Source organism: Pieris brassicae, chromosome 10 (assembly GCF_905147105.1).
Source record: "Pieris brassicae chromosome 10, ilPieBrab1.1, whole genome shotgun sequence".
In the NCBI taxonomy this organism is placed as follows: domain Eukaryota; kingdom Metazoa; phylum Arthropoda; class Insecta; order Lepidoptera; family Pieridae; genus Pieris; species Pieris brassicae.
In genome coordinates, this window is record NC_059674.1 from 16,931,005 (window position 1) to 16,955,822 (window position 24,818).

The 24,818-nt window shown below is 35.5% G+C and overlaps 1 protein-coding gene across 2 annotated transcripts; it reads right to left on the reverse strand.

Moving 5' to 3' along the window:
* Positions 1 to 16: 16 nt before the first annotated feature.
* LOC123715760 (epidermal growth factor receptor substrate 15-like 1) lies at positions 17 to 24,802 on the reverse strand. Of its 2 annotated transcripts, XM_045671029.1 has the most exons (17): positions 24,462 to 24,802; positions 23,996 to 24,040; positions 23,566 to 23,700; positions 20,948 to 21,046; positions 19,638 to 19,787; positions 18,554 to 18,664; positions 18,044 to 18,265; positions 16,390 to 16,562; positions 15,967 to 16,129; positions 11,552 to 11,716; positions 10,390 to 10,479; positions 9,536 to 9,733; positions 8,994 to 9,149; positions 8,132 to 8,269; positions 6,050 to 6,139; positions 4,797 to 4,964; positions 17 to 2,747 (listed from the first exon to the last, which is right to left on the reverse strand). In XM_045671029.1, the coding sequence occupies exons 1-17, from the start codon at positions 24,486 to 24,488 to the stop codon at positions 1,917 to 1,919; spliced, it is 2,961 nt and encodes a 986-aa protein (XP_045526985.1). In that variant the 5' UTR covers positions 24,489 to 24,802; the 3' UTR covers positions 17 to 1,916. The 2 variants fall into 2 exon arrangements, with proteins under 2 accessions (XP_045526985.1, XP_045526986.1); XM_045671030.1 differs by lacking the exons at positions 23,566 to 23,700; positions 23,996 to 24,040; positions 24,462 to 24,802 and adding an exon at positions 22,153 to 22,301.
* Positions 24,803 to 24,818: the final 16 nt, after the last annotated feature.

A 24,818-nucleotide genomic window follows, 5' to 3' on the forward strand; every position in this document is an offset into this window, starting at 1 on the left:
GAAAACAAACAAAAAATGTAATGCATGGACACCTCAGCGTTTCCTTTATTATAATAATTATATCTATATTATATATAGCTTTTGATACACATATACACATCAACGTCGAGAAATAATATATTAATCGCTATTATTGAAAGATTATAACAGACAAGGATCGACCGGGCCACGTGGACCGTAACATAAATCGTCTCCATAACATAATACCTGCAACTCTAAATAATTTTTCCACGCGGTCCGAATTCAAACAACAGCCTAAGAAAGAGATAACAATATTAGAATAGTACCCATAAACACGGTATTCAATAGTTACAAAGTTTACAATTATCCTAACAACTAGGCTTGCGGGGACGCTAGCTCGATGCTCGCTCGGTGGCCGTGTCCCGGCAAGCGTGCAGTACTAAAATAGTTATTGTACCAGACGGCTTACGGCTCGTGCGCACATAAGCGTGATCTACATAGCTAAGCTGCAGCCGAACGACTTCTAGGCGTTTTGTACTACGCACTTCGAATATTTGGTATCAACATTTTCTTTATACGCCTAGAACTGGCCCGGCGACTACCATTCTGGTATGAAAAGACAACATTAACAAAGTGAACGCGCATCAACTCCTATCCACAGCTTACGTTTAGCGAGATTAACGATTATATTGAGAGAATCGACATTAACAACCGCTCTATCTATACGATGGTACTACGGCCTCGTTTTCCTTATGGATAGCAAAACAAAGCTTTAGCCGTGTATATTTTTCGTATTAATATTTAAAGATATATCCAAACAATAGCTATGAATGATGATATCTCGTTTACTCACATCTTTTTAGAAAGGGACAACCTGTCATCTTGTTAACTAACACTTCTACTGTTTTCTTTCTGATTATATACATAAAACTCGCCAAGTAATTTATTGTTTTAGTGTGTATCTATGAACGAATTTATACTTATAAGAGAATACATATATTCAAGACATCAAATCATACAATACTTCTCAGTCAAATATTTGTTTCAAAAACCTTGCGCTTAATTAAGTTTCTCATACAAATATTCGATATGCCTATACAAAAAAAAAAAAATGAATAATCAAGATTTTTCACCAAACGGCAAATGATGAAGAAAAAATAACGCAACTGGCCCCTTTGCATTTAAGAAAAACTAAAGATATCACCGCAATCATTCAATAAGTTATAATAATGCCAAATTATTGATAGAACATTAATTCCAGTATACATTAACAAATCAGGAAATTAACAAATAAATTCGAATGCCTCAAAATAAATAAAATTACGGTATTATTATTAGTAATTATACGATATACTAAAAACGCTTTTGCGAATGCCTTTGTATATTAACTTTATACCCAAATGACGTATCCGGTAATATAAAATTAAATAGACAATGTACCACGTAATTTTATACAATATTCATTATATACAAAACAATTATAATTTAATTAATGTATCTCACGTACGGACACAATTTTATTTTGCTGCTCTTCGTTCATGACATCTAAAGGTTGATTGAAACACAACACGATCTGTACCATTCAATCCAATTCACAATCCAGCTAATCAATAAATAACTTTTACATGAAAACTACGCACGTAACTAATAACTGTAGGTGAAAAATATCTTTATTTTCTAGCTACAATACAGAATTAGGCCTAAAGCATAGTACTTACATTAAACGCCCGAGACAATAAACAATATGACTAGTGGATCCTACACCTAAAGCCAAATACTGTGGAATGCATCTTGGATATATTTCCAACTTTTTATTCGTAAGGGTCCCAATCTAAGGCAAGATAAGTCCAAATCGTTGCACAGAGGAGACGACCGCTCCACGGACCGGAGCTCGGCCCTTCGCCGACCTACAGCAGCTACCGAAAATGAGGCCACCTCGAGGGGCCCCTTCGAGGTCACTTCTCTTGTCTGGATATGGCCAGGGCCAGCTGCAATTCCGCGTCTTCCTGCCGCCTCCTGGCCTCCACCTCGCTCTCCAGGCGCTTGGATTCGGCGGCCGCCCACGCCCATTGCTGCTCTTCGGAAGGAAGGTTATCCACACTTTTAGCCTCGTTCGACTTCTTCTTGTCCTTCTGCTTCGTCCGGCCGATCCCACCAATCGTGTGGACGAGGGACTTTGCGTATTTCACTGGCTTGGGCGACTTCTCTTTCTTACTGGGTAAGGTGTTTGATGGCCAGGTTTCGTTAAGATTTTTGTTTTTATCGGTTCCCCAGTCGGTCGCCCAGTCATCTGTTTTAGCGGACCAATTATCGGTTTTGTTCGACCAATTATCGGTTTTGTTCGACCAATTATCGGTTTTGCTCGACCAATTATCGGTTTTATTTTCAGAGTTGTCTGATTTTGAATTAAGATTTTTGGAGGATGAAGACCAAACATCCGGTTTGGGAGGGGCCGGTTTAGACCAGGCATCTTCGGACGCCCAGCTATCGTTCGGCCAGGCCGCCCAGGAGTCATTATTAGTGGTGGGCTTGGAAAACGGGTCGTAGGCGACGGGAGGCGCCGATACTCGTCCACTAATTCGCTCCGGCTTCGAGAAGGTTCCATTTAAATTCGAAGAGGCAGAGAAGAAGTCGTCTTTCTCGAAACCGGCGACAGAAGTCGGGCGGCCGAACGGATCGGCTTTTCTGTCGTTGACATCGGCGAAGGGGTCTTCGATGTTAAACGGGTCTTCGTAACGGTAGTCTTTGAAGGGGTCCTCGGTGAAGTCGATAGGTTTGCGTTCGGTCTGGGCGCAACAAAGTGTGAGTGAGAGAGGTGATAGGTGTGTGAGGGAGAGGGAAGGTGTGTACGCACATGTCGCCGTCGTCCGTCCGCTTAGCGCTGCAATGTGGGGACAAGCACACGAGCCGTGGTTAGCGTATGTTAGTGGACAAGTGTACAAATGGCGTGACCCACAATTTACGTACATCGAGACATCGTCTCGAATCTACTTACAAAATATGTCTCAACCCTAGGAGAATTGACATACAATTAATTTGTCACGATTACGATGTCACAATGTACTGAAATATTAAAGAAGATATGTCATTCATATATAGAAAATATTATTAAATACATAAAATACAAAACTGGCAAGACAAGACAAATAAAGCAAGCTAGGTACGAACATGCATGAAAATAATGTAACGCAAACAAATGCTTGTCCCAACAAAGCTGTAAAGCAAAACGTTTAACAAAAACTCTACAAACCAAAATTGTGTTTTCAACTTTCATAAAAACATGCGATTTCGACATGTGTGCACAACTATTACGAGAATGGCATTTACAGAGAAAGTAAAATTATCCAAGTATCCTCAAATGACCGTAATACAATCGGAATAACATTACTTTGTATGTAGATTTGTGGTTTTTGTTAATGAAAAAAAAACTTTAAAATACCGGGTATAAAGACGGCCAAACGTGAAATTAAAAACAAAATTGCAACCTTACCATATATAATTTAAGCTTTTTTTTAAAGGTTATATTATAATTCAAGTACGCAAATACTTATATAGCCCGTGCAAAAGTTAACTAGAGTTCAACATCGTAGTTAAAATTAACAGCATTGTGTTACGTTCGTGGTACTCTGAATACACGCTTTACACCCAGTACGTTCGCATCTCTTAGAGTATGTGAGAAAAAAAACCGTCGCGTTCGTTACTATGTTGGCAACACTACGTAATTATAGCTCGACAGTAAAATAAAAAAAAAATAAAAAAAAATCGAAAGAAAAAAATAAAAAAAAATCGAAAGAAAAAAATAAAAAAAAATCGAAAGAAAAAAATAAAAAAAAAATTCTCTTTCCGCACAGACTCTAACATGTTCTATGTGAGTAACGTAAGACAGATATAGCATATGAACACAGATAATAAATGCAAAATGCTATTCCGTTGCTGTAAGAAAGCACTTCACAAAATGCCATTCTCTTTAACAATGTCGTGCAAAAACTCGGTCAAAGCTTACATACATTTAATTTTACTTTCTCTGCAGCGTAAATTATAAAAATTAAATTAGCTAAATCATTCGACACTAGTCTGATATGCAAATTAAAATCTGAAAATAAAATTTTATTAAATAAAACAAACTAATTACGCCCTTGGATCATTGCCTTTCAATCTTCATAAATATACTTCATAAAAAAGTGTTAAAATAAATCATAAAATTGTTGGATGCCCTGGAGGCTACTAATATATTTTTATTATTTTCTGTTAATGTCTTGTGTTGTATGTGTGTTTGTATTCTAATGGAATAACATACAACTATATTATTATTATTATTAAGAAAAACACTTTTTGAACGGATCAAAGCTATCTATTATTATTAAAACTTATAATTATTTACATAATTCTACATTTTAAATTTTTTTTTACGACGTTTCGCGTGCTTTTCAGCGTGCGTGGTCACGGTGAATTATGTAAATAATTATAAGTTTTCATAATAATACATAGCTTTAATCCGTTCAAAAAGTGTTTTTCTTAATGTGTAAAAGCTATTTTAACAAAAGACAATATTATTATCATTGTTTAAAAAATAACTGGCTGTTAGGCCTTCCCACGTAAAAAAACGTTTAAATCACTTAAATTGTTTATTTAATTCCTTACTTTAGTTGCTACATAGTCGGAGCAATGGCGCTAGTATCAGCTACCATTGTCATTATACAATTTCAGTCAAATTAGTTCAAAACTGTTGAAAGTCAAAGTCAGACCTATCCATTAAAAACTCCATAAAGATCCAAGAGCAATGCTAATCAAGACACAATTAACACAATAATCCTACAGAAATACTTTTGGCATACCTTGTGCGGGGGCATGGGGCGAGGGGGTGCCGGCCGCGGGGGCGGAGTCTTGTGCCGTTTAGCAGTGTTGCTGGCGTTGCTCGGGTTGCTAGTGTTGCTAGTATTGCTAACAGTTGAATTTCGCGTCGGAGCGTGCAACACTGCGAAAGGATCGGATTCCCAGGCACCCTGTAATATAATTTGTTAATTATTTGTTTTGCATTCATTTCACACAAAATAAATTAACATGGCCAGTCTAATGTCTGACTCCATTATTAAAAAAGATCTAAGAGTAACACAAAGAACTTAAAATACAATTAAATAAACATAGCGACACATTATATAAATAGACCGGAAGTTCCGAAATCAATTACTAAAAGTCGGTTTACAGACGATAGTTGAACGTGACAACGTCATAAGAAAATACTGGTGGAATGGTTGCTTTTTCAAAAGAAAATTTTCATTTTATTCGTTTGATAGATATTTTGTATGGTTCAAGAGAAGTAGGTAAATGGAAATCACAATTGTATTGATCAAGTTACATTTATTTGTACGGATAAATACATTTATGTCAATTTTTTTTTAATCGCTCACTCAAGTAGGAAAGAGACAGATGTCGAACGCGACAACGACAGAGGCCGATTGTGCCTCTTTGTCGCTCGTTCCGCGCTCTCGCTTGCACTTCAAGCCTTAAATGGAAAGCCTCAGAGTGAGGTAACGCCGCAAGCGTCATGTTTTTTCGTGCGTGCAGCCGGCTCCATCGAATTATAAGACGTTATCACGTCAAAAACTAAATTTTGCTTCCAACGTACATTTCTCCATTTATAGTCTCCCAACGAAATTAAACTCCAATAAAGAATTAGGATTAGACAGACATATCAATTACTGACATGGAGTTATGATTGCAGCTCCTTACAAACGTTGTGTAATACAAAAAAAAAACTTGGCGATTAAAAAGAGTTTATTGCCAGTTCTTCTTTTCCGTTCTACGCCCTTGATTTGAGAACAGGCAGTAAATTTAAAATTAGAAGCATTCAATGTTTTTTTTTTTTTTTACGTTCATAAGTGTACATTGTGTCACCTATATGAATAAATGATTTTTGACTTTGACTTTGGCGTGGCATGTTATAATCGACTCATCTGTGACCTGTCACGTGACTGTCAAGTTTACAAGTGAAGTACGACAACGCATTATAAAGCCATGTTTCAAACAAACAATACCTTTTTATCATACTATCAAATAGCCCATTAAGCAAAATAATAACTGGACTCACATCACTCTGCTTGTTCGTCTCATTGCTCGCAAAGGAATCGCCCGCGAACGGATCAGCAGAGCCGCCAAACGGATCACTAGCGAAGCCATCCTGAAGAAGAAAAAATTAACGGAATTCAAACAGCTGTGAATTTAAAAAGAAAGTTCGTTAGTTGCCTTCAGCTCAAAAACTACTAAACCAATTTCGATGAACTTGGACTGGAGGTGGAATATCAGATATATTTAAATCATCGCGATACTTTTATTTTCTGAGAAAATTGTGGACAAAAAAACAAAAACAAAATTAAGCAAAAGCCTTAATAATCCAATTCCAACAATATTCTAAACACAGGTAGGTTGTACTAGTACTAGTAAAACTTCTTTATGACCTTATTTTTCGAAAATGATGTACTATATGCAATTTTACAGAAATTGGTTAAATAAAGTTAAATTAGATAAAGTTTAACAAAAAGCTTTTATTATCAGAGACATGAATACAAATAACACAATTATTTCATTTTACCTTATTACTACTAAGATTATTACAGAGTTTCATTCATTGTAATAGAATTTTTACAACCATTGTTATCGTTGATTAATGGCTTCGAATCTCTTCGATCAACCGTGGTAGGAACAAGAAAAAGATGGCGCGTAACGGAAAAATGTGACGCGTAACAGGAAAATGTGACGTTATTTTTTTCCAACGCCGATAAAGAAGTTACACTTCAAATATAATACATGGGTCTGTACAGATTTTAGGTTAGACTGGAATTCGGGTCTATTGGAACAGAGGGCAGGATGTGTAACCCAAGTAGAAGGATTATGAGAAAGAATTCAGTCCCTTGGAGTCTAAGTTTGAATGAAAAATATAGTACAACAAATGCTACATATAGAGTATAAGTTCAGCATCAAAAGTTTCTTTGAGTACTTGATAATGTACTTTTTGTATGTAACGACTGTTTGTCTATGTACGCATTTAACACTCGCTCGAAACCGGCATGTCTTAGACCCAAAGTCAAAAGAAATTATCACAATGAAATCTGAGTGAGCGCCATTAGTGTTTTTTAATCGAAATACTGGATTAATTAAGCTTCCTTTAGGCATAATGTAGATATGTCTTCCAATAGAGTGTTTTTATTCACAATTACAGTAGAATCCGGATATAACGACCTTCAAGGGACCGGTGATACTATGTCGTACTAACCGGATGACGTACAAAACGGATTATTTCTTAAGTACATACAGAATACATATGTATATACTTAAGAAATATTCCATTTACTTAACTAACGAATACATATTTATTATAATTGGGAAAGTTTGATTTTCTTATTGAGGTAAAAAAAACATTTTGTAGGAATCACACAGTTCTTAAACATTCCAAGTTACAAAAACAGTTATGTACATTATGTACTGTATTACAAACAGATAAAATGCATACACACGTTACTAACTAACGTACAAAGTCAGTTATTTGAGTTTGTTTTTGACTAACTTTTGTTCGGTAATAAGAACTTCGTACAGCATTGTTTTCATAAGATCATCATCGAAGTTAGTTTGAACAAACTCATTGAGCGTTTCCGCAGCCTTCAGATCTTTACACACACTCAGGATGAATCTCCTCTGTTTCGTCATCATCACCGTCGCTATCTTTGCCATTCGCGTCGTTGGCGATGATATTTATTTATGTTTTCATCAGACGGTTCTTCACAAGTGGCGATGGTTGCATTCGATTCACCGGCTTCTAATCGGAATAATATTGCACTTTTTTCTTCAATTCTAAAACACTTTCGCTTCACACAACTCATTTTGTCGAGCTTTAAGAACTTAACTTGTCATAACAAGTGACAAACACTAACTATGATTTACGCACGCCACTAAGGTTTGCACGCGGGGCGGGGTGAAGTTGGAGCATCGAGCTGGTGTGAACAAAACAATTCGCGTCGTTTTAACCGGACTTATTATCAAAAAATGGTCGCTATAAGCAGTTGGTCGCTTAAACCGGAGTCGCACTAAACGGTTACATTTTCTCAGTACCTAACTATTAAACCTAACTTGAGTAAACATTACCGTCGTTATATGTGAATTCTACTGTATTATTTACCTGTGCCGGTTTATTCGAAGGCGCAAATGGGTCGTTAGCAGGAAGATTAGACGAGAAAGCGTCGTCCTTGAAGGGGTCCGAAGTGAAACCGGCAGAGCCGTTCATTGCACTGAAGTCTGCCTTCGAGAATTCTTCATCCTGAAAAATTTAATAATTTATTTATTATATGATTTTTCTAACTAAAAACTATATTTAAAAAACAGAATACTAATAAGACAGTTATTAAGAAAAATTTAAGATTTAATAGAAATTTGTTTTTAGACAAACAATTATTATGTTACCGAATGAAAAATAGTGAGCAAATGCTTTGTACCTAAGCATGCATTACAAAACTTATGTTTTCCTATATGTCTACATCTTGACTGTGAAAATCTTAAAAGCAGAAAGTCTCCGCTCCTTTGTGACACTATATGAATCCCTAATTTCAGGCAGTTATTCGTTATTAATTAAATTTCATATGTTATAGTTGAAACATAAAAACAATTACTTCATGTGAAATAAAATATTATAAAAATTATAGCAATACAAGAAAATAGTAAATGTAATGTGTTAATTATAATTGTAGTGTTTTTTTTTTGACTTTACATTATAAGTAGTAGTTAGTAGTTACAGGACCAAAATTAATTAGAGTCAGTGTTGCCTACGAGCAGACCTGATGAGCAATGTGAGTGGGCTCTTGGTCGAATCAGTATAAATACTAAATTACATAGATCATAGAAATTCCAATTCCGATGTAAATTTTAAATATTTACACATAATTCGAAAAATTCATATTAAATAGCAAATTAAAAAATGGTTAAAAGTCAAGTAAACTAACCGAAAAATAAATAACTATTTCCTTATTAAAATTTTAAAAAAATACCTCGTCTCCCGAACCTCGCACCAGCTGTTGCAGGTGCTGCTTCGAGAACTGCGGTTGCAGGTTGAGCACGCTTACACCTGCGCCGGCGTCGATCGCCTCTATTGCAGCTGTTAATGACCTATGATGCTCCTCCAGGTGATTCAGTTTTAAATTCGCCTGGAACATGTTTATCAATATACAGGAAAGATATATATATATGTTTAATTATGACAGACTTAAACAGATTGTAGCGCCACTGATTTTATTTTTATAAGGCCACGAGTGCCTACCCAGTTTAAACTTTAAACCTCTTAATATTTACTAAATCTTTAACTTTTAACTACAGGATAGTCCGTTTGTTGCGCCAGATTCGCAGCTAAGTCTCGCTCAATTCCATAAACTTAGGGTAGACCAAGAGACTTAGGTAAGAAATTTAGGTAGACTTAGTTCCAAATAAAACTTAAGTGAACGTAAGTTAGTTGTATAAATGTCACTTAGCGCTGAATAGCACTCCTGCATGTCAAAAGTTCTTTACAAACGGAATATGATTATATAATATCAACCTGGCTGACAGCGAGCACCGAACTGGTGAGCTGAGCGCTTAGCTTCTCAGCTTGGAGCTGCGCTTGCGCCGTCTCATCTTGAAGGCTCCTCTCTTTCTCCTTGAGGGTGTTGGCAGCGGCACGCCTCGCCGCCACTTCGGCTTCCGTCTCCGCTGCTGCCGCTTCTTGCGCTGACACTTGACTTCGTAGTTTTTCCACCTAGGATTGTTAATAGTTAATGAAGTTTGTACACAATATAATTGGTTTTTTTCTAACAAAAATATCAATTATTTGATGTCAAATCTGATTTTTACAAATTAGCCAAATGACGATATATTAGCGATATTTTAATTGCCGATACAATGATATTTTCTCAACATTTCACGCTTTAAAAAAATAATTTAAACGCGTATCTAGTTTGATCTGGTTAGTTGCAAACAAGGCACGGACTATCTATGGCCTGGGAATCCCCGCGTTTTATTCAGTTTATTGTCTCTCTTCCCCGCTTCTTTAAATTCTCAATTAGAATAACTAAACCTTTGATCTTATTAAAAATTTCTGACTGTTAATATTTTTTAATAAAAATCAAATACTTTAACCAAACTTGAAATATTTTGCCTTAATTAAATTTTAATTCATTAAGCGTTAGTATCAGGCAAAAACGAGTATCGTTGCATTCCTAGCCAAAAGCTTAGTAAAAAAACACTCCTATTTTATTAACAAAATTAAATTAAAACTTAATTTGACACAACTAACATTTAAACGAATTTATTATTAAACTAATATTTTTTTGGTTCTCAGTTACATAATTTTAAATCTATTTTTTATTTTATTTTGTTATCTGCCTTTTAATGTTAATAATAGTAAAAAAATACCTGTGACTTCAAATCGTTCAGCCTTTTCTGGGCTTCACCTTTTTGGTTTTCCAACTGTTTCAGAGTAGCTGTTAAAGTGTCCAATTCACTCTGAAAATCAATAAGGAAACTGAAAATTTACATTGAGACCACTAAAAATGGTCGAGAATTTAATAAAAGGATGTTATCGTCATATATCTAACCATTTTATATAAATATATATATACACTTCGTCACCTTATACAAAAGCATACATAAAAAAGCAGGTTGCATAAGTTATTAAGCAATGGGCGTCCTTATCGCTAACAAGCGATTAATTTCAAGCGACTCTAGTATGGAAAAATAAGTGCGTAATTAATTAACAAAAAATTACATGTATACAATAGTTACATGTCATTTTTTGTTTAGTTAGTTACTTAACTATAACTAAAATAAAGTAAAATCTAAAACATATAATAATAATAATATAACCAAAAGTGTTAACGCAAATAAATTAATATATAACCATATATTAGGTCCTTACTTATATGAAATTGGCGTTTTGTCGCACTGGCCACTTTGACCTCAAATACCTCCTCTTTGGTTGGGAATTCCAAATTCAAATTTGTACAGCTATTTACTCATGTATTTGTGCTTCGATGACCGTCATTCATTTGTTTTTTTCTGTTTGCGTCACTCATTTTACAAAATGGAAAACTTAAAGTATCGCATTATTTACGAGTACGAGGGAAAAAATTTAACTCTGATGGGGCAGTCCAAATCGCCTTCACAGATTTTATTGATTCCGTTCTGACTGGTTTATTTAGTAAAGGGATCAATGAACTACCTATGAGATGGCAAAAGTGCATAGAAAACAATGGTTCATACTTTGATTAATTAAATATATTATATTTAAAAATATTCGACTTTTTGTTCCTCCCATACAAAACGCCAATTTCATATGTAAGGACCTAATATATAGATTTTTTTCTGTAAATATTTATTTGTAAGTTGTAATCTACTGCTGCTTAATAAACGTAACAAAATATAAGGTCACATATTACGACATAAACTTTGTATAATTAGTAATAAATCTCCGCTGAATTTTTAACGTTTTAAGACATGTCGTTATATGGAATAAAACAAAAGACTTCGACAAATTTTGACGTTGAATTGAGTGACGTCACAAAGGGCTAACACACACCTGTAAGCTATCCGCCTCGCCAGATTTAACCGTCAGCTCTTTCTGCTTATTTGCGACTTCTGCTTCGAGGGAAAGCCTTTCCCTCGCCAATGAGTCTACGTCACGAGCTATGGCGTCCATTTCAGGCGTCGGCTGCGGGCCAAGGGACACTGGTTCAGGAATTGGCTGAAAAATTAAAAACATATTCAGATATACATGGATTCCCACATCTCAGAAACTACTAATTGCACAATAAATAAATAATGGAACAAAGTATGGTCTAAAGCTTTCATTATGTTCAAATATTTCCTACTGCAGTGATACGTTTTTTTTATAAATTTAAATTCATTCAAACACATCGATTCACTTTGAATCGTAATAATAAATAAAAATATATACAAGTGAGCTCACTATTATACATATAGACCTATACGAAATTATTATACTAATAGCCACTATAAAACAATTGAATAGATTTTTAAAACAACAATCCCTAACAAACAACTATATTATTATAAAGGTAATAATTGTAATCAATTTAAAGTCGACACCGTTCACCGACCTGAGATAACCTTGGTTATGTACGCATCCACCTAGTATGAATTTAGATCGAACACATAAATATCACATTTTATACTACTACGGAAGACCAATAGAAAAACTAAAAAAAATACGCATATAATATTGACGAAAATAAAAAAAAAACTAAGACAAAAGAGGAATCGCTAAGGCGGAACTACTATTTTTATTCTTCGATTAGTTTTTTTTAATATTACATGAGGCAAACGGGCAGGAGGCTCACCTGATGTTAAGTGATAGGGCCGCCCAAGGACACTGACACTGCCTGAAGGCTAGCAATCCGGCCTTTTAAGAATTGGTACGCTCCTTTCTTGAAGGACCCTAAGTCGTAGTTCGGAATACTTCTAAAGCTCCACATAGTGGTGGTGGGCGGCAGTGCCTTAAGAAACGCTCAGTTGTGGAACGACGGACGTGGAGGTGATACGGATGGTATTTTGTATTCTGCCTTGACGTCCGATTAATTATTAGTCCGAACAACTCCTCTAAAAACTCTCCATGGTAAATGCGGTAGAAGATGCCACATCTCTATGCAATACCAATATAGAAGACGCTCGTTATATTACTGGTTTGAACCTAGCCATCGACAAGAGAGGTTATATAGAAACTAATTTACAAATTATACTGTACCAATTTAATATTGATAGCATTGCATTTTAATTATTCAAACATTTTGTAAACGTTTTCTAAAAAAAGATACCCCAACATAATTGTAACGTTTTAGTCGACATATTTGATGTGGACCCACAGGTAACAATAATTATAAACATAATAGTATAAAAGTGATAACATACAATGTTATAATTAAAACATTTATGTTTTCTTCAAACTATTTTTTATTTTTATTTATTCATACTTCGTTACCATAATAAACATAATTATACAAATAAAAAAACAAAAAGTATGTAGGTTACATAAGTTAATATAATAAATATATATATATATATATATATAAATTATAATTAATATTTTATACACTAAAATAAAGAAATAAACAATATGTTTTTCTTCATAATAATTAACTTCTTCTATCGAATGGTATTAACGCCTAGATGAAAAGGGACATATGTATGAATACAAGTTTTAATTTAATATAGATACATACATATTGTTACGAGCTAGGGGATCGGATAGAAAATGCCGTAGATTTCTTCAAAGGTGTTATAAATCAATGAGGAATTTATGGGCACAAATTAATTGCAGAGATGCACTAATTGCACGCAAAAACACAGTCACTAATTACTTCACTTATGCACTCTTCACACTGTACTTTATCACTTGTATTCACTTTATTCGCACTTTATCGCTTCGATGTTCCTCTCGTGTAATCGCATTCAAAACTAAAGGCGACTAGTTGCGTTTCGGCTCGCTTATATATCCCTGGGAATAATTCTAAACAATATTCGAGAACTTTCTAGGCGGGCTTGCTACTGAGTAGCGATTGCACAATTCTAGAACGTCCGGAGTCTTTGTCTCTTTCGCACGTTACTCCGTCCTTGTCGTACGGCGTTCTAGAGTGCTCAGTCTAGTTTCGAGAAAGTTCTGATCTTCTCTCTCTCTCTCGTATCATTTCGTCCTTGTCTCACACCTAGAAAGTTCTGTCTAGAATATTCCTTCCTCAAACGGGTATAACTAGGCCTGAAAACGGGTCTCCTGAAAACTACACCACTCTACTACACATGTTGTGAAACCGACTGAAAAAAGGTTTCAGCTTCCTGAAAACTAGGGTAACATTATGGAAATTACAATTTTCTAATATCTGATTGACCCTCTCTTGAAACGGTCAGAAATCATATTACAGCCTGCTAAAAAGTTCAAAAGTAGTGGAAAAATCTAGAAACATTGCAGTCGACCCATCTTCGTAACAATATTAATTCCTATCTTACGTTAGCAATCATCGCCCACTTGAAGCCAAAATGGCCCTTTAGTTTTACCCACTGTCATAAATTGTAATGTAACATTCACCTTCCCGAGAGTATTTACTGTACACTACACTTATATTCTTTATAGCTAATAAAAGTGTCATTTAGATTTAAGATCCCATAAATAAGTCAAGTTATTTTTTCGTTACTCCAGCGTCGCAAATCTACACCTAATTGTATGTTAGTTATAAGCTCATGTTTCAAACGATTAAAGCCAGTTGACACTTAACTTGTGATGTTTATATTCTAACAAACGTGACATAAAAACGGAAATACAGCTGTAGATCTGTGTTATTAAAAGACATTTATTTTTATTTAATTATTATGATATATGTCAAATAATATCCATTGATATGGATATCGTCATAGCGTGGGCGTCAAGTGGGTATAGTGCGAGGACAAAAGACGAATATATATCGGTCAGTATTCAATTTGTATCAATTCCTTTGAACATTACAAACAACACACAAATCACATAGAACCCAACTCGGTCCAACGTCTCATGACCTCAATGTCCCACTGAATACTCAATCAGAACCCTGCGGTCCCTGACTGTCCAATGTCAAGATGCCCCCTCGGCCCCACTCGGTGGTCGTAACAATAATCGATCTTTTACTCGTTAAGTAATGCTCCTAAATTATGAAACAGTAAAATAATAACAAAACAAATCGAAACAAAGAAAACACTTTTTTACCGGATTTAAGCTATTATTATAAACTTTTAATTATTTTATATAATTATTATTATAAACTTTTAATTATTTCACATAATTAAAAGTTTAGTATTGGCCTAGTAGCTTCAGCATGCGACTTTCATCCCTGAGGTCGTAGGTTCGATCTCCAGTTGTGCACCAATGGATTTTCTTTCTATGTGCGCATTTAACATTAGCTCCAACCGTGAAGGAAAACATCGTGAGGAACCGGTTTGACCCAAAAAGTCGACGGCGTGCGTCAGGCACAGAAGGCTGTTCACCTACTTGCCTATCAGATTAACAAATGATCATCAAACAGATATAGAAATCTGAGGCCAAGACCTAAAAAAGGTTGTAGCGCCATTGATTTTTATTTAAATTATTTTACATAACTATGTACATGTAACACATAGCTTCAATACGGTAAAAAAGTGTTTTCTTTAAATATGTTAAACCTATGTTAACAGAAGACAATACTAAATCGAATCAAGTTAAATTATCAATTATTAACCAAACCAATAATAAAAATCAACGCTCAATTGACTCCAATCATTTCCTGATAATCAGAGCATTTCCTGACACACATGATATATATTGATATATCTTCTATTATAAACAAAATCAGTTTAACTACACTACTTCCTTCTCTTTCTATCGAATGGTATAAGCGTCTAGATGAAAAGGGACATATGAGTACATCAGTTTTAATTTATTTAATTTATTTTTTATTTATTTACACTTCGTTACACTACAAAATAAAAATAAAAATTAACATAATTAAATCAAAAGGAGGGCAACTGGCGGCCTTATCGCTTACGAGCGATCTCTTCCAGGCAACCACTGTGAGTAAAGAGAAAATAAATGTATTAAATAAAATAGGCAAGTAGTGCAAAATACATGTAATACACAGTTATTAAAACAAAACTAAACAGGAATAAAATATTAAAGATACATTAAAGAGTAAAAAGACACATAAATCACGATAATTTAAGATAAGTCTCACGTCAGTTAGTAGTTAGTAAGAAAGTCAGGGATACGATGTGGACAGGTAATGTTTGTACAGAAGAAATTTAAAGGAAGATAGAGAAGGAGCTAAGCGAATAGGGATGGCAAGTGAATTCCATAGCCTAACTGCGGAGACCTTAAAGGAATCGCCAAGAAAGGAGGAGTTATGAGATGGCATTTCTCGGGTATAGTTTTTTTATCTAATTTAATATAGATACACAGTTTTAAGTGTATTTGTATACCTGTATAGCAGGAACAGATGGGGCCATAGTGGCGGCGGGAATCAAATCGGGCGGCAACACTGCGGGAGGCGGTATACCCTGCAACGTGCGTTGCACGAGACACATCGCCGCCGCAAACTGGGCCCGGGACAACTTGCCCGAGCTCGATGTGTCGCATAGAGCCCTGAAAGTAGAGTTTATAATGATATCTGGATTTAAAAATATATATATGTTCAATTAATACTAAACCGCGTAATATAGAGCGCCTTTGTAGTGTAGAAAGAACATGTTATTTATTTTGTTTATCTGTTCATTACAACGGATACAGAAGGGCCACTGAGGCCATTTAAATCAAATTTTAACCGCTTTATTAAATAAATAATAATATTAAAACTTTTTTCAGCGATACACGTTTAAAGATAGTAAACTTAGCTAGAACATTACCATATATGCGCAAGAGTGGCCTGCGGCAATCCAGTCTCGAGCAGTACATGTCGGATCTCAGCTCCGGACACGAATCCGTCGCGGTCCGTGTCCAATGACGTGAAATGCGTGTCGTACTTCACGCGATCACTTGACGATATCCACTGAGAGGACGCCGGAGTCGATGACGGGGGCTGAATCATTAAATAATAATATGGAAGTCCAAAATAAAGCAATTGTCCTTATCGCGTGAGGTTTTAACGGCTGGCAACACACTTGCGAGCCTTCTGGCAACGAACTTGCGAGCCTTCTGGCAACGGACTCGCCAGCCTTGGCAACGCACTTGAGAGCCTTGGCAACCCACTTGCGAGCCTTCTGGCAACGAACTTGCGAGCCTTCTGGCAACGGACTCGCCAGCCTTGGCAACGCACTTGAGAGCCTTGGCAACGCACTTGCGAGCCTTCTGGCAACGGACTCGCCAGCCTTGGCAACGCACTTGAGAGCCTTCTGGCAACGGACTCGCCAGCCTTGGCAACGCACTTGAGAGCCTTGGCAACGCACTTGCGAGCCTTCTGGCAACGGACTCGCCAGCCTTGGCAACGCACTTGAGAGCCTTGGCAACGCACTTGCGAGCCTTTTGGCAACGGACTCGCCAGCCTTGGCAACGCACTTGAGAGCCTTGGCAACGCACTTGCGAGCCTTCTGGCAACGGACTCGCCAGCCTTGGCAACGCACTTGAGAGCCTTGGCAACGCACTTGCGAGCCTTTTGGCAACGGACTCGCCAGCCTTGGCAACGCACTTGCGAGCCTTCTGGCAACGGACTCGCCAGCCTTGGCAACGCACTTGAGAGCCTTGGCAACGCACTTGCGAGCCTTCTGGCAACGGACTCGCCAGCCTTGGCAACGCACTTGAGAGCCTTCTGGCAACGAACTTGCGAGCCTTCTGGCAACGGACTCGCCAGCCTTGGCAACGCACTTGAGAGCCTTGGCAACGCACTTGCGAGCCTTCTGGCAACGAACTTGCGAGCCTTCTGGCAACGGACTCGCCAGCCTTGGCAACGCACTTGAGAGCCTTGGCAACGCACTTGCGAGCCTTCTGGCAACGAACTAGCGAGCCTTCTGGCAACGGACTCGCCAGCCTTGGCAACGCACTTGCGAGCCTTGGCAACGTGAGTGGCATTATCGATACACATGAAGTGAGCCTCGTTACATAAAAAACATGGAAGACAACACTTCCTTACAAACACGAGAATTATGTATCGATTTGAATTACTTAGTTATTTAGACCAAGATATATCTATCTCGAACAATCCAGCACCCGCAGTTCCGAAATCTTTAAGAGAAAAAATTTCTCTAAATTTGCAACATCATTAATTATTTCCGTTTATACTGAATAACTTCGCTCAATATATTTAATCCACTACAAACATAAAACCATTAAAGACACTTGGGAGGAGAAAAAACGTTAATACGGGTGAAATGAAAAGATGTTTTTTTTAATATGGAGCAGAGCTGATTTAGAAATGTATCATCGAATAATACTGAGAATTGCAATGTTTCAAGAAAAGTACTCATCTGTCTCCTTTCATCACATCGTAAACATTATTTGACAGAAAGGGATAGAGCTAAAGAGAGCCTATTCTTTATAATAGATTAAAAAACATTTCATACTCACACTAGACAAGTCGAGCAGTCCATCGAATAGGTCCGTATTCTGCGTGGGGGGCTGTGGCCGAGGGGGCGCTCTGGGCTGTGGCGAGGGAGGCCTCGATGGGGGCCGGGATGGGGGTCGTGAAGGGGGGCGTGATGGAGGCCGAGGGGGCCGAGCGCGGAGTTCAGGGGGCAGAGTGGTTGGGACCGCGTGCTTCTCGAGCGCTTTGTACACTAGGTGCATCGCCTGCGAGATATTGTATTTCAAGTAAATAACATTTTTTTATTGTTAAATTTTAGAGTAGTGCAAATGCCAAGTGATAAACTATGATCGACATTTGAAGTATTTGAAATGTCAATATCAGTAACTCCTATATGTCAAAAACGTATTAGTACTGACATACAGAAGTCATACTTAGGGGTAAGTTTCTTAATCTTGTAACATAATTTACATGTGTTCCAGTCTCTATATTCATTCGGCTGTAAATTATTCCCAAACGAAAATTGGAATTAGAAAATTAATTTCGCAACTTACCACAATAAACTCATGTCTATCGAGCATCCCATCTTTATCCTGGTCTGCGAGATCCCATATCTTGCCTAAAGTGTCCAAGGGAAGCTTCGACTCCATCAACACTCCCTTCACCTGTGCCAAAAAAGCAGGTTCCATTTATTGACTTCCGAGTTGCACACACCAGAATTTAAAAAAAACACACACAAAAGTCGTGAAACAGCCGGCCTTACCGCTACTATCGATAGCTGGCAACCCTAAGTTTAGTTGGCAACCCTAAGTTGCGGAATATCGGAAAGGACATTTCAAGCACGACCTTCAGTATTGACTATGAAGAAGAGATCTAATACGGTAATTCAAAACTACCCTTGTTTAGTACAAAAACATTTTTACTGAAAGTACCGTACCTTATTATAAGCAATAAATCCATTATTGGGCTGAAGCGAGTCAAATAGCTGACTGTATTTCTCTCTCTCTGCTGGCTTTAGCAAGAAAAGTTTCTACGCCCCTTCAACTAATACTGGTATTTGTGGACGAATTTGTATATCTATTGTCACTCATATGTAACCTGGGAAGATGAGATGGAGAAATCCATAGGCAAACTATGGCTACAGCAGAAATGAACAAACTGGCCAGAATATGGCAAAACAGAAACGAGTCAAATACTACCAAGAGCAGAGTCAAACCTCTGGTATTTCCCATACATTTGTACGGAACAGAGGGAATCCAGATATGGTGTTAGATGAGAATGTTCTAGATACAATGTCCAGCAAAACCAGTAAGTTAATTCCCAACCAACTAAACATCCGCAGGACTGTCAACTGACAGATGACAAATAAATCAACTGTCAATTGTAAATACAAACGGGTGCAGTAGAAGTCAGGGTCGATCATCTACCCCTTGGTCTGAGAAAACTAAGGCAATTATGGGTCTCAACAATTCTAATGCATCATGACAGGCTGAGGATAGAGTGTAGGCAGCAAGTCAACGTATCGGTTAGGACTTTTCAAGCACGACCTTCAGTATTGACTACGAAGAAGAGATCTAATACGGTAATTCAAAACTACCCTTGTTTAGTACAAAAACATTTTTACTGAAAGTACCGTACCTTATTACCAGCAATAAATCCATTATTGGGCTGAAGCGAGTCAAATAGCTGACTGTATTTCTCTCTCTCTGCTGGCTTTATGCTCCAGTCGCTCAGCGGCATCGCTGGCATTGGGCTGACACTCGGTGGTGGAACTTTAGGAAGTTCACCCTGAAGGAATTATTATCATAAACAAATAAGGTATTCATAGAAAATACAAATAGCATAATGGCATTAACGAAAGATTTATAGAATTTGTATAGAATTTTTTAAATGTGTGCGTGTACACACACACTTAAGTGAAACTTCTTAAGACCTTATTTTTCGAAAAATTATCTACTATATGCAACTTTACAGAAATTGGTTAAATAAAGTTAAATAAGATAAAGTTTAACAATAGGCTTTTATTATCATAGACATGAATACAAATAATACAATTATTTCATTTTACCTTATTAATAGATTTGTACAGAATTTCATTAATTGTAATAGAATTATTACAATAATTCTTATCGTTATTATATATTTTTGTTAATAATGGTTCCGAATCAACCGTGGTAGGGACAAGAAAAAGATGGCGTGTAACGGAAAAATGTGACGCGTAACCGAAAAATGTGACGGTAATATTTTTTCCAACGCCGATGAAGAAGTTTCACTTCAAAAATTCCGTGCACATATTTGAACACTCCTTTCTAGAAGTTATCAGATCACTGCCGTGTAATTCTTTCAAAAGGAAGATGATTAAAAATAAAGGCAAGGTACGTACGTATTTAGACCATAAGTTTCACACCAATTGTAAATAACTTAACTATGACATTGTATTAATGTTCTTATTAAATGACATTGTAAAAAATTGATATGACATTTGCATGACTATTTATATGTATATGGCTGATTAGGCGGATATTTGTAGTTGATCAATCTAAATGTACCACCTATTTATTTATTTACACTTCGCTACCATATTATACAAAATTATACATATAAAAAAAAATGCAGGTTACATAAGTTTTCGGACAACGGCCGGCCTTATTGCTAACAAGCAATTTCTTCCAGGCAACCCTTATATGGAACAATAAATATAAAGAAAAACCCACAAAGAGTAAACAAGTATAAAATTAATTAACAAAAAAACTTATAACAACACCCACTGTCTTGGCAAATAAACATTTTATTATTATTAACAAAAACTAAAACATAAATAGAACGTAGATTCCTTTAATAACATACTAAGCGTCACGTACTTTAACCAGACAAAAGATGGGGTAGTAACTACATTGTTATGTAAGCTTACAGTTTTCAACACTCAGGATATATCTATTTATACTTACAACTTTAGGCGGCGGTGCCTCTGAGTGTATGTTGCTCATATTTATATCTTTCCCGGCCTGCGCCAGCGCCACCAGCTTCAACGCCACGAATAACCCTGCCTGAAAATTATTTTAATACAATAAAGTAGTGTAGTACAACATATCCCCTAAGGCCTTGTATAGAGGAAAATATCAAAAGACCATTTTATAGGAATATTCAGTTCTTACGCTATCCAGCAGCAGAAGAACATCACGAATGCGTGGATGAAGTGGTTTTAAACCTGAGGTGTCAGCCGAGTCAACGATAGTCAGCAGTCATATAAGGTAATGCCACTATGACAAATTATTCCTCTTATCTATATCTCACCAAAGACTGAACCATAATGTTGCTAGAATTCATTATATCCGAGTATAAAAGCAAATCTCATCCTGTGTGATAAGAATTTTTAGATTGTAAATGCAGTTATACTTAATCTATGAATTTTATGTCTATTTACTCGACGACATTTAATATATTCATATTGGGGAGCGAAATAAATTCATACTTAAGCCCTAAAGACTTCAGGCTCGATAAACTGACAGATCCCTTATAGTCCTTGATACTATCCTGACAAATATACAACGTTACAATCAATACGTAACCTTGTATTACTTAATACGATCTTGAAGAAAAATAGACTACAAAAACTTTAAAAAAAAACGAACCAAGTTTTCATCGTGGCGTTTAGCACGTAATTTCCATTTCGGTGGTGGCATTTTTTGTCGTTCCACATAGAGCGTCGATCACTACTACCAAAAGATTTCAGATACGGAGATGTTTACTATTTTTTATATTCAAATGATATGTAAAGAAACATATATTCAACGTCACACCTTAATACGCACGAGGTCTTTCATATAAAAATTCGTTACAGTTTTTGTTAGAAAACACATTTCTACGAAGAGCTTTACAAAAAACTGTAACTGGGAGGAAATTTTACTAGTATTAAGAGTACTCTGCTACAGGGTCAAGATTTTTTAAATTTAATTGTAAATCTAATAAGATCTATAAAAGTGGTTTGTATTGTGTATATATCTATTTTATATACGTTAGTCGCCTATTTTTATTATAGTAAACAGTAATTGAAGTAAGAACGTAGTAAAAGCCATGTTGTAATATCCACATTAATCTCAAACGATCGGAGAAATCCTACAATTTATCGGCAATCCGCATTATATTTACTTACAGCAATGCAATCCAAGTATTCCTTCTAATGTTAAGGGTAAATTAACAGACTATCGGTTACAACACACATTAAATGCCATATAAAACCGACACATCAACAATTTAGTCGCTTATAGATAACATATCAAAAATATGCACCAGTGTAACGCTTCTATTCCATACTAATTATTACTATCATTAACACCCACCCACAAATTACATTATAAAGAGGAAATACTTATAAGTTTTTTTTTAATTTTATGTTTATAAGGAATAAATGCAATATTCACGAGTTCATACCAATTTAAAAAATACTTTCACCCTAAGAATAGTACATAATCCCGAGTAACATACTACATATATATATATATATATATATATATATATATATAACTCAGTTCTTATTAGAGGTAGAGATAGCTCAATAAGAAAAAAACAACATAGTGTAATCCACAAAAGTTTACTTCGTCTATTCATATCAAATATGTAGCTTATCTTTTAAAGACTTCAATCTTATCTTCACATAACTTACTGAAGATGATATTGAAGGTTTAGTTCAAACACACTCTACAGTGACATAAAAATGTATGGATTTTGTTCAATGCAATAACCTCATAAACATTATATTTGGGCCTAGGCCAACTTATATTTGGCGACAAAAACGTCTGGGAACTTAAGTATTTTACTTGTTTAATTTTGCCTGCAGGGAAAAAAATCCTTTAAGTTTCATACTAACTAAACAGCTGTCACAAATTTAATAGGTAAGGTAATAGACATCAAATCATTGTTGACTTGTACACATATTAATATCTACTAGCATAACATATTTCAAAAATCGGAATGCATTAAATTAATTCTTGGTTTAATAAAGTTACAATTTCATCATAATTTTAAAACATTTCTTGACTACAAGTCCTTCTTTACCTCTTTAGTAGATCAATATTAGCAGAGGCTTTATTGCATAATCTGTTTAGATGTTTCAAGTTGGACTATTCAGGAAAACCAATACAGCAATGTCTACACCAATACAAGAATAAGAATTCATAATATAAACTACAATAGAAAAATTAAAATAACCTTCAAATAAAAACCTGAATTTTATCTAACACAAATACCGAGAAAAACATATTTGCCAGATATGCCATATATGGCAGATTCAGTACTTTATGATAAGATTTGAAAGTCATTTAATATTAACAACAATAGTTTTAAGAATTTCAAAACACTTTACATTTTTAAGCATATGTCTGAAAAAGAATTTAAAATACATTAAAAGCTACTTTGTTTAGTCTATGTAATAGAGATAACATTCATAAGTAATTATTGAAATCAACGACCAAGGCTGAGCTGATAATAATAAATTTTGTAATTTTTCCATCAATATGTTTCTTAATTAATCAAACTTAAATAGAAATTGGAGCAAAAGAAGACTCACTTTATCCAAATATCCTTTGCCATTAGGATCGGAGAGATCCCAAATCTTGCTAAGTACCACATCGCTAAGACGTGACTTCTTGAGGAATCTAGCTGCATCAAGGGCTTGTATTGCCCCAGTGCCATTGGGGTCTACCTATTATCAATTGTCTAGTTATAGATTTGAGGAATCAAAATGAGAATTTTGAACAAACTTATATTAAGGCTAAATAATATTAAATCAAAATAATGTTAAATAATGTTAAATCAGGCTCTTTTAATTGAGTTCTTAGTTTTTGGAATTTGTATGTGACTAAATTTTATAACAAACATATCAGCATATGTTTTCAATAATCCTATAAACACTAAGAGAATGATATTGAGAATGTTAGAAATCAAACTTTAAATAAATTAAATAGCAAGTCCTTTATATCTAAACTAATCTTACTTACTTGGTGATAATAGGCCTCATATATAGAACTGTGGGTCCCTGCCACCTGGAATTGTTTAGTCAACATAATGTAGAGTAAAACTCAAAATCTTATTAGTTTCAAAGGACCTATGGGTGTGACATATCTACACAAATCGTGACATTTATAGTAAGCTTATAGTCTTAAGTAATTTGGGGATTTTATTTAATAAATTAATTCTTCCTGAGTATATTATATCACCGGCAGACACTTCACTTAATTATTACAATAAATATATACTGATACGGTTAACCGATTAATTTTCAGATCTAACTTGAGCGTAATCTGTCAAGGGTTCCCGACACTTCGATACCGCAAATTTTTAGTACGCTTTAACTCTTAGTATATTCAATCCAATCAAATAGTAGACCCGTGTATCAAAGTAAGTTCCACGCACATTAATACAACAATATCACACAACTAATAATTTTATTCGAATAAATTCTACCTGAGTAGGAGAAGGCAAGGAAGCCATTTTTTACATCTCCCTGTCGACCAATCAATAGACTCCATGGACTAAAGAACTGAGTGTTGACAGTTCCTTTAAATAAGTAGTGATTTCACATCTTTTTGCATTTTTTGGTGATGGCAATTATTTCATATTCGATATAATATTATCTTGGGCTGAATGAAACATTGTCGAATAATCGACACAAGATCGCACAATGTCGTACTTTACATTAATGCCATTAAAATCCTCATGTAAATTCTATGAATATTTTAGAATGATGTAAAATACCAAAACGTATAGTGTTAGTACATGAGGGTAGCGTGGTATCACACTTACAAATATGTAATTAATTAT